At 38.7% G+C, this 11,333-nt stretch overlaps 1 protein-coding gene across 1 annotated transcript in view; it reads left to right on the top strand.

Annotated features, from left to right (window-relative positions):
* Positions 1-10,754, top strand: part of MAP3K21 (mitogen-activated protein kinase kinase kinase 21) — a 53,832-nt gene extending 43,078 nt beyond the window's left edge. Inside the window, exons 7-10 of the mRNA XM_003893755.5 lie at positions 1,893-2,043; positions 2,412-2,509; positions 4,932-5,711; positions 7,921-10,754. Coding sequence (XP_003893804.2) covers positions 1,893-2,043; positions 2,412-2,509; positions 4,932-5,711; positions 7,921-8,327 — 1,436 coding nt within the window. The 3' untranslated portion in view covers positions 8,328-10,754. The remainder of the gene's footprint in view (positions 1-1,892; positions 2,044-2,411; positions 2,510-4,931; positions 5,712-7,920) is intronic.
* Positions 10,755-11,333: the final 579 nt, after the last annotated feature.

Raw genomic sequence — 11,333 nt, forward strand, 5'->3', positions numbered from 1 at the left:
CCCCAGCTGAAAGCTTTTCCGGTTCTGCTGCCTTCACTTAAATGAAAACTGCTCATCTGTTTATCGCTCATTCTACTGTAAAACTATTTTAATAAAAAGAATGAACAACTGATTCAAGATTGTTACACACACACATATACATTTAGGCATGCATCCACGTTTTTTTTTTTTTTTCTTTGAGATGGAGTCTCACTCTGTCACCCAGGCTGGAGTGGTGCCATCTCGGCTCACTGCAACCTCTGCCTCCCGGGTTCAAGCAATTCTCCTGCCTCAGCCTCCCGAGTAGCTGGGATTACAGGTGCCTGCCACCACGCGCAGCTAATTTTTGTACTTTTAGTAGAGACAGGGTTTCACCACCTTGGCCAGGCTGGTCTTGAACTCCTGACCTCGTGATCCACCTGCCTCGGCCTCCTGAAGTGCTGGGATTACAGGCGTGAGCCACCGTGCCTGGCCTAAGCACATTTATATGCACAGACACTTGTATATACACACATATATGTATATTTTAAAATTTGGAAAATATAGAAACACACATAAGTAACCAAACATCATCCACAATGTGTCTAATTTTACAAAGTGATATAAAGGAGCTAAATTTCCCTCTACATAGCAATCCTCTCTATTAAATTTAAACACTTTAGTAAGTTTGGTATCTGTGTTTAGTAATTTCTCCTCTGTGTATGTATGTGTGTATATACAGGCATCCATAAACACATAATTTTTAATGAAAATGGATTATAGGTAATATTAAATATAATATAAACATTATATATCATTATCTATACCTCATTTTTATTATAGTCACAGAGTATTCCACTGTATATCAAAATATTTCAAACTGTTTTTAGAACATCTAGTATGTTTCAGATATTTTTCCCCTAAGTGTGTGGTAATAACAGCAATTTTCCCCAGTGATTTCCAAATCACTTTTTTTTTTTTTTGAAACGGAGCCTGGCACTGCGCCTGAGCTGGAGTGCAATGGCGTGATCTCGGCTCACTGCAACCTCCGCCGCTCGGGTTCAAGCAATTCTCCTGCCTCAGCCTCCTGAGTAGCTGGGATTACAGGCGCCTGCCACCACGCCCAGCTAATTTTTTGTATTTGTAGTAGAGATGGGGTTTCACCATGTTTGCCAGGCTGGTCTTGAAGTCCTGACCTTGTGATTCGCCCACCTCGGCCTCCCAAACTGCTGGGATTACAAGCATGAGCCACGGCGCCCGACTGCAAATCGCTTTCAAGTGCACTTAAATTAGAGGGGTGGTATGTAAGTGTTTAGTAAAATGTGGATATTAAAAATAAATATACATCATCCTGTGAGGTAGTGAAAAAAGCAAGACATGGAAAACTGTTAAATATTTTCAAGTTTTAAAAGACAACTGTAACCAAAGTGTTGTCATGACTGAGCGAAATTGTGAAGACCAAAAAATAAATAAATAAATTGTGACGACCAGTGAAAAATTAGTTGAAATTACAATTTAAAAATATATGATGTTTGTGTCTCTAGTTCCAAACTTTAACTGATTTGGTTAAAAAATTAGAGTACTAAGTTCGTTTTAAGTTACATGTTTAGTTTGGTGTCCCCTCCCCCAATTACAATGAAATCCTAATTGTTGCAAAATGCTAAATAAATAGATTAAAAAGTAATCAAATCTTTGCTGCTAATTTATCTCGAATTTGTATCTTTTCTGTTAACTTACTCCACTTTTCTTGATGTTTTTTATGATCAGAGAAAGAAACTTACCAGAGATTGCGTGAAATAAATAATTTTCTCATTGTTTTCATGTTTTGAGTAAGGTAGTTTCACAACTGATATGATTCATTTAGCTTTTTTAACAAAGCCAATATTGGTTAATATGATCCTTGTGGTTAATATTGTTAATAATATTCTTTTTAGTGACTTCAGATGAAAGCAATAAAACTTGGGGCAGGAACACAGTCTTTCGACAAGAAGAATTTGAGGACGTAAAAAGGAATTTTAAGAAAAAAGGTTGTACCTGGGGACCAAATTCCATTCAAGTGAAAGAAAGAGCAGATTGCAAAGAAAGGTGGGTGTGTGGTATCTGGTGGTATTCATCGTATAATGTGACAAATCCATTCCTGTGTTAATATCACATCAGCCAGACTTTCAAAAAGCAAGTAAATTAATACAGAGATTTACAAATATCAACTTAATTTTCTAGGATGAATTTATCATGCCACATTAACTAGTATTTAGTTAAGCAGTTAGAATATTTCTGAGATTTTTTTTCCTGTCTCACTTTCGGGTATTATTTGTACTTTGTCAGCCCTTCAAAACTGAGTACAAATGTGTTCTCTTTGCTACCTTAAAAATATTGTTGGCCTGTATCCACCAAAACCTAATTGGTGTGCTGTGTGCTGCTGTCTTACGAAAAGAAACATTTTTCTCTTGTAGGATAAGACCTCTCTCCGATGGCAACAGTCCTTGGTCAACTATCTTAATAAAAAATCAGAAACCCATGCCCTTGGCTTCATTGTTTGTGGACCAGTCAGGTAAATGTGTTTCAGGAGGTAGGATTTGCTTGAGCCGTCCTTGGCATCTGATTGCGCTGAAGCTTTGCTTTTATAGTCTTATGTGGTCATTAAAGTAGCAGAGGGGAGATTAGCAAGTAATGGCATTTCTTACAGCTTTACTTAAATTCAGAAGTTATTTTCCATCAAGTCTTTATGGCAGGAAGTAATTAGGCTTCACGTGGTTTTGGGAATTTGTAACTCCTCTTCCTTACCAGAAACGTTATTATCATAATTAATTATGTAAAACCAAATTAATTCAGTATAGGAAATATTAGATGTAAAAATACAGACCCCCCCTGAAAGTTCTGCTGAGATTAAGGGGTATCCCTCCTTGCTATAGTGCCACCTGTTGACATGATGAAATTCAATGAAGCAGATTAACTATGAAAAACTCACAAAAACTAGCCGGCATGATGGTGCTTGCTTGTAATCCCAGCTACTCAGGAGGCTGAGGCAGGAGAATCATTTGCACCTGGGAGCCAGAGGTGGCAGTGAGCCTAGATTGCACCACTGCACACCAGCCTGGGCGACAGAGTGAATGAGATTCCATCTCTAAATAAATAAATAAATAAATAAGAAAAACAACTGCTTGGAGAGTTTTACATTGGAATTTCTATTTAATTTAAATGAATCATAATGATTTACTTTAGATATTCAATATTTGTGTTCAATATTCAGGTTTAAAAGATTGAAGAGATGGAAATCATTGAAAAACTTAAGCACGATTACTAACAGAAAATAAAATTGGTCTTTATACTTGATCATTTAGGAAGACTCTTTAGTACTTTGATCAAAGTAAGGATGCTTTAGCAAGACACAATGTAAATTTCTTGAATTCGTTATTGGTACTGTGCTCAATTTCACAAGCACCTTTGCACTCACTGCCTAGGTTCAGCTTCTCCTTCTGAAGGTTCTCCTTTATGAAGGAAAAGGGAGCTTGGGTCAGCAACGTCGGGGAGTGGAAGGAGTAGGAATGGAGGAAAAAGAGGGCACCCCAAACAAAAGCTACCACAGGGAAGAGCACAGGGTTCTTTGGAGAAAGAAAGCTGGCATCTCAAATTGTTTAGATCAGCAGTCCCCAGCCTTTATGGCACCAGAGACCAGTTTCGTGGAAGACAGTTTTTCCATGGACCAGTGGGGTGGGGATGGTTTCAGGATGATTCAAGCGCATTACATTTATTGTGCACTGTATTTCTATTATTATTACATTGTAATTCATAATTAAATAATTCTACCACTCTCCATAATGTAGAATCAGTGGAAGGCCTGAGCTTGTTTTCCTGCAACTAGATGGTCCTATCTGGGAGTGATGGGAGATGGCGACAGATCTTCAGACGCTAGATTCCCATAAGGAGCAACCTAGATCCCTCGTATGTGCCGTTCACAGTGGGGTTCACGCCCTGTGAGGATCTAATGCCACTGCTGAACTGACATGGGGTGGAGCTCAGGTGGTCATGTGAGCAATAGGCATTGGCTGTCAATACAGAAGAAGCTTCACTCGCTCACCTGCTGCTCACTACCTGCTGTGCCGTCTGGTTCCTAACAGGCCATGGTATCAGTCCATGGCCTGGGGTTCAGGGACCCCTGGTCTAGATCATCAGGCACGTTTAGATATACTAGGATGTAATGTTGGAAAAAATTACAGATGTTATTTGGAAATCAGATTAATGAGTTTGTTGTTTAATTAGGCACTGTTAAGCACATACGTGATAAGAATGTTGGCTTCCTCTTAAGCGGGTATAATTTGTAACCTTTGAGATTGTGTAACCTCTTGGGAGAATCTTCTATTTTAATGGTCCCCAAACTTCAGTAAAGTCTTGCTGAAACACAGACCGCTGGACTCCATTCTCCAGAATTTCTGATTCCATAGTCTGGGGTGGGCCAATGATTTACATTTCTACAAATTCCCAGGGGATGCAGATGCTGCCAGTCCAGGCCACACACTTTGAGAACCGCCGATCTGCTACAGAACCATTAGTTTACACGCAGGAAAGCTGTAGATAATGGAGCCTGACACATGTATTTAGGTGAAGTGAGGAAAAGAGCACATTTGGTGACATATTTAGTGATTACGTGCCTATGGTTGTGCATTTTTGTGTTTTGATGACTGTTTCTACGATAGTGTCTAATATTGATAATGATGAAGAAGAGCTTCCCGAAGCACAGGAAACAGGAGATGGCTAGCTTGCTGGTTCATCTGCAGGGAACCTTAAGTTATAGGGCCCTGGAGACTTGTTCCGTGGAGCCCTCCTAGATAAATCATTTGCAAAAATGGAAAGGGCTGCATGTGTTTTAATTTAAAATATGTATTTATTATATTTTAGCTTTACTTTACAATCTTGTTTAAATGACTTTTACAGTAAAATGATACTACAGTGTGTGTACTTATACCTTAATTTAGGGTCCTGTGAAGAGCCAAAACTTTCCCCTGATGGATTAGAACACAGAAAACCGAAGCAAATAAAATTGCCCAGTCAGGCCTACATTGATCTACCTCTTGGGAAAGATGCTCAGAGAGAGAATCCTGCAGAAGCTGAAAGCTGGGAAGAGGCAGCCTCTGCGAATGCTGCCACAGTCTCCACTGAGGTGACTCCTATGAATAATCTGAGTAGATCCCCCCAGAGAAAGAAAACGGAGTCGGCTCTGTACGGGTGCACCGTCCTGCTGGCATCAGTGGCTCTGGGACTGGACCTCAGAGAGCTTCATAAAGCACAGGCTGCTGAAGAACCATTGCCCAAGGAAGAGAAGAAGAAACGAGAGGGAATCTTCCAGCGGGCTTCCAAGTCCCGCAGAAGCGCCAGTCCTCCCACAAGGCTGCCGCCCACTGGTAGGGAGGCCAGCAGCCCACTGTCCCTGCCACGGACAAGTGCCCTGGGCATCCTCTCCACGCCGTCTCTCTCCAGAAAGTGCCTGCTGCAGATAGACAGTGAAGATCCCCTGACGGGCGGTACACCTGTCACTTGTGACTCTGAGATGCTCACTCCGGATTTTTCTCCCACTGCTCCAGGAAGTGGTCGTGAGCCAGCCCTCATGCCAAGACTTGACACTGCTCGTAGTGTATCAGGAAACTTGCCCTCTTCCTTCCTAGAGCAGACATGTGGGAATGTACCTTACTGGGCTTCTTCAAAAGATAGACCATCACATCACAGACGGACCATGTCTGATGGGAATCCGACCCCAAGTAGGTTGCATGAATTAGGTAAAAGCATAAAACACTGCTGTAGAGATGAGTATGTGAAACAGCATGGATTTATGATTTTTATCTTTTCCTGGGGATGACATTTAATAATTTGTTTTTACTGTTCATGTAGATCTTAGAGTCTTACCCTTCTCTTATTTGATTTTAATTTAACTGTGATTGAGATTCTGGGAAAAGTGTAATTGAAGTTCAGTAACTGAAACCTATAATAGCATATCAAAGCAGAAAGAACACGTGGAGAATAAGCACCCAGCCCCCTTGCATTACGAAAAAGACAAGCCAGCTGCCCCAGTTAGAACCACGGGTGAGTGGGAGGGCTGGAACTGAAACTGGCCTCTCGCCTCCCACAGGCCTTGTCTGCTCCACTGCTGCACACATCATCGCTCAGTTTCTGTTGGAACTGCGTGTAGCAGGTGTATCAGCTTGCTAGGGCTGCCATAACAGAGTACCACAGCCTGGGGGGATGTTCAGCAGAAACTCATTGTCCAACAGTTCTGCAGGCTGGAAGTCATATCAAGGTGTCTACAAGGTTGGTTCCTTCTGAGCTCAGCCTGGCTTCTTGACTTCTAGACAGCCATCTTCTCCCTGTGTTCTCACACAGTCTTCACTCTGAGTGCATCTGTGTCCTAATCTCTTCTTAGGACATCAGTCACACTGGATTAAGGTCCACCCTAATGACCTCATTTTACCTTAATCACCTCTGTACAGACCCTATTCCACATACAGTCACATCTGAGGGACTAAGGGCTAGGGCTTCTGCTTAGGAATTTTGTGGGGACACAGTTCACCTCATGACAGCAAGTATTACCCTGTTGATGTATGTTATACCAGACAGTTCCATGAGGTGTATATCCAGATATGGAAGCTCTGAAAGAAAAGAAAATCACATTTTTAAATAGTTTTTTTAGTCTATCCAACAACAGGGACTTGGGCAGAAGGCAACCAGTGGTATTTCCACAGCACTTTATAGATGTTAAAGCCCTTGGACGTAAATTGTCTCTTAGTTTTTATGGCAACAGTATTTTATGCAAGAGAATTCAAGCTTATGGAAAATTAATGTTATTCAAGATTGCACAATTAGGAAGTAGTGGTGTCAGAATTTAAACCTGGGATCTTTCTGCTGTATCACAGTGTCTCACTCCTCCTCAATGCACTGTTTTTTCCATTCCTAAAATTCAGTGAGGATTGACGTGACTGGATCACACCATCATGTGCTAGAACGTACTCAGCTTTGAGATTTCTGGGGTTAAGTGGCACTTAAATACGACATTTGAGGAGATAATATGGGTACTTTGGAAGAATGTGGGATTTTGAGTCATAGGACAAAGGTTCAAGTTCTAGTTGTACCATTTGGTAAGTTTGTGATGCTGGGAAAATTATGTAGACTGCTTTCTTGTTTGAATATCTTAAAAAACATTGTAGTGCCGTGGTTAATGGTATGGAAGCTATCTGGGCTCAGATCTCTGCTCTGCCACTTATATGCTGAGTGAATTTGGGCAAATCACTTAAACATTTTGTGCCTCAGTTTCTTCATCTATAAAATGGGGCCAATAACAACAATGTATATATCTAATACTATACTTACCTAATCTCTACAATTGAGATTGTGGTAAAAGTCAAATGGCACACTAAGTGCTCTGTAGAGCTTGAGTATTATTTATTTTGTAGGTGAACATAATTACAATAACCTTATATACTTGTCATGAATATTAAGTGAGGTAATATATACAAAAAATGTTTTTTAAATTTTAAAATGCTATGCTAGCATTGGTTATAAAGCTATATTAAGACAAACTGCTTCCATTCTTTTTATTGTTCTCTTCTTTTTAAATATTACATCTGGATATTATGTTTGCCATATTATTGTTCATCACCTTTAGATAAATTGGTTTATTATCTTTCTGTAGGTCGGTAAGTATTGGTAATTTATAATTGCACAAGGAAAAATTCTAGCACAGTAATCCCATATGAAAGCGTATTTTTCTCTAACTTATAAGCCAATAATTATTTGCTAAAGTGGTAATGACATTAGTCAGTTCTTCAGTACAAACAAGAAAAGGGGCAACATGTAAAAGTCCAACCACTTTTCCATTTTCATCAGTTTTGTCAAATCATAATCTACAGTGAAGTTTAATCATGTTGACGATCAAGTTTCTTTCTAACTGCATACTGTCTTGGCTTTCTCAACCAGCTGGTGCAGCTATTATCTCAATCACTGGAGCCTCTGCACTGCCACTGTGCCCCTCACCTGCTCCTCACAGTCACCTGCCAAGGGAGGTCTCACCCAAGAAGCACAGCACTGTCCATATCGTGCCTCAGCCTCGCCCTGCCTCCCTGAGAAGCCGCTCAGATCCGCCTCAGGCTCACCCACAGGCAGCAGTGTCTCAGCTGGCACAGGCTGCCTGTGTAGTGGGTCGCCCAGGACCACATCCCACCCAGTTCCTTGCTACCAAGGAGAGGACTAAATCCCATGTGCCTTCATTACTGGATGCTGACGTGGAAGGTCAGAGCAGGGACTACACTGTGCCTCTGTGCAGAATGAGGAGCAAAACCAGCCGGCCATCTATATATGAACTGGAGAAAGAATTCCTATCTTAAATTAAGTGCCTTACTGTTGTTTAAGCATTTTTTTTAAGGTGAACAAATGAACACAATGTATCTACCTTTGAACTGTTTCATGCTGCTGTGTTTTCAAAAGCTGTGGCCATGTTACTAAATTAGTAAGGTATATCCAACTTCTCAAAAAATGTATATGATTGCTGTTAGCCATGTCGATTGTTTTTCCTCTGGATTCTTTTCTTATAACTTGGAATATACAAAAGTGTAAAACAAGAGATGTGCACCAGTGAAAACTATGCTGGGTGGAATTACCTTCAGCACAATGTTAATGTTTTTGTTCTCATTTGTGTCTTTGTCCATTTGTACACAACAGAAATTGTAATGAGCTTCACTATTGTTGTTTCTTTCCTTTTTTTCTTTTTCCCTTTCTTTCCTTTTTCTTGTCTTGTTTCTTGTTTTTTTCTTTTCTTTTAGTTTCTTTTCTTAATTGTCATTTGTGCAACAAAAAGCCAAGAAAGAGCTTTAGTTTCTTGGTAAGAATAATGTGATATTAGTAAGTAAAGGTTTTTAAAAGTCTGATGACTGGAATAGGTATAGAGTCCTGTTTAAACTACCTAACCTTGGCTGTGGGCCGACAATGCATAAATATGTCCAGTTCTCACTTACATTATGCAATGATATTTCTCCCTGAGGAAATTATATGGAATGTAACTTATAAAAGCCTTACTGAATTTAAGTTATAAGTATTTTATTCATTAGAACTCCAAAATAGATGTTCAAAGTTCAATCCTTGCCATTTGGCTGAGACCACATGGTGTGCCCCTGAGCGAGGCTAATCTTTCCATTTTTCCTATAGAAAACATTTTTCCTTCATCCGTAGCCATTTATTTGACATTCAGAAGTGGAAAGCTTTTTCATTCTCCAGTAGGACTTTTAAAAATTGTTACAGATACCTAGCTCTTCACAGATATCATGTATTGTAAACAGTCGTGTGTTTTAATTTTATTTTTCTCTATTAAATGCATAATTATCCTAATAATCCCAAAGACACTGACAACTCAAGGAATAGCAGTACAGTACTGTTAGAAGTTAAATATGTTGTTGTTATTTCACATTTCATTTAATTGTTGATAAATGTTAGACATCTGTTGAAATAAGCTTATATGGTGGAAATGGCAACTATATTATGAATTATTTTCAGAAATGGACCTTTGAATAGCAGATCAGGATTTAAATAATAAAATTATTTATGAATCACTTTTATGGTCATACATATATGACACAAACCTGGAGTTATTGGTGCAGAAATGGCTACCCGAGGGCTCGGTAAATTTGCCTGGGCTTCTTACGTTAAATGTATTGTGCTTCCCTTCTGCCTCTAGAATATGGCTCTTTAGAAGACGGACAATCGATATTTAAGTTTTTCCAAACAATGAAAAACTAAATTAAAAACATCGCTTGATGTTTCATTCAAACTTACAGCTTGCTAAAGGTTTACTGAATAACTGATATGTCAGCAATTTAAAATAAATTCAATCATATGTGATAAAATATCACCTATAATAGAAGAAAAGGAAAATCATATTCGTTGGCAATTTTGAAGCATTGTGGTTGCTTAACAGGTATATCCAGCAGACGAGAAACAGTATGAAAGGATTGTATTAACATGGTGAGTTTTGCCCCTAGCAAAACTACGTAGCATTCTGGATTCTTGCAGTAAAGTCTCAGGTACTTAATACATTTTCTTATTTTATCATCCATTCTATGATTCAGCTTCACTTTGGGTGGTTATTGAATTATGTAACAGAGATTTGGTTTTCCCAACATGTTATCATGTTTGAAACTATGATTGCTTTGTATTCAGTCCTTTTGGAGCACGTAGCTTCCAGCTCAAGGGTAGAGGAAATATATACCTAAAATGATCAATACATGAAAGAAAAAGGATAGAAACTATGTCCTCAGTTTTGCTTCTACCAAAATATCTCCTGTATGTGTGTGCATGTGTGTTTGGATGTGTGTGCATATTAGTAAATGTGTATTTGCACGTGTGTGTTGGGGAGTGTATGTGATCTGGGTGTTTATCTCTGTCATTCCTCTTTAGCTTTATTTTAGTCAACTCTACATTATGATGAATTTCAAAATGAAGCTGTATTAAAATAATTGCAGTATAACAATTCAATCTCTCATGTTACTGCAGATAGTTCACTTTTGCTGCAATCTATTGTACATTTGCAATTTTCTGTGTTAGTAAACTTAGCAGAATCTGGTTATTTATTTTTGCGTAGGCTTAATGTTCACTGAAAGATAAGTCAATTACTGTTAGTAAAAAATTAAGGTGCTCCCACTGCAGAGATTTAAGGCCTGGGCCTAATGTGCTGTATTATGAAGCCTTGTGACTGAAAAATATGTTTACATATGTTGTCTATTTTTTTAATAAACTTTTATAGCTGGTCTATTTGCTCAGTAGCTTTGATCATCTGATTATTGTGACTATAGTTTGCAATGGTTTATTTTGTATTCAATAAGAAAAATTATGTTAATAAAGATTATTGTTTAATAAGCCAGGTATTAACCTGCTAAATTTATTAGATTGAAAATCACTAAATGAGTCATTCAATTAAATACATCAAAAAAGGTAGAATGAAATGTTTTATTTAAAATTTTTTTGGTTTACATATGCATTGAGAGGTTGTATTTCACGGTGAGCCTTTTGCAAGTCCAGCTTTTCAGAAGACACACTTTTGCACAGTGAAACTAGGATGTGAAAAAATTCTCAGTGATTAATGAGACATGCTGATTTTATTGTTTAATTTTATATTTAAATCAAGAATTTCGAACACCACCTAACATGTAGAAATTCTTACTAAGTGATAAAAGCTTGAGTGAATGAGGAAAGCAGATCACAGGACTTCGTGCAGATCATAGCATTACCCCACCATATGGGAGGGAGCGAAACGTAACATGCATTGAATATCTGCTAAGTATGGGGAACCCTCCTAGATGGCTATAGAAGACACCTCCTGTAATTCTCTTTATTAAAAATTG

This window comes from Papio anubis, chromosome 1 (assembly GCF_008728515.1).
Source record: "Papio anubis isolate 15944 chromosome 1, Panubis1.0, whole genome shotgun sequence".
Taxonomy (NCBI): domain Eukaryota; kingdom Metazoa; phylum Chordata; class Mammalia; order Primates; family Cercopithecidae; genus Papio; species Papio anubis.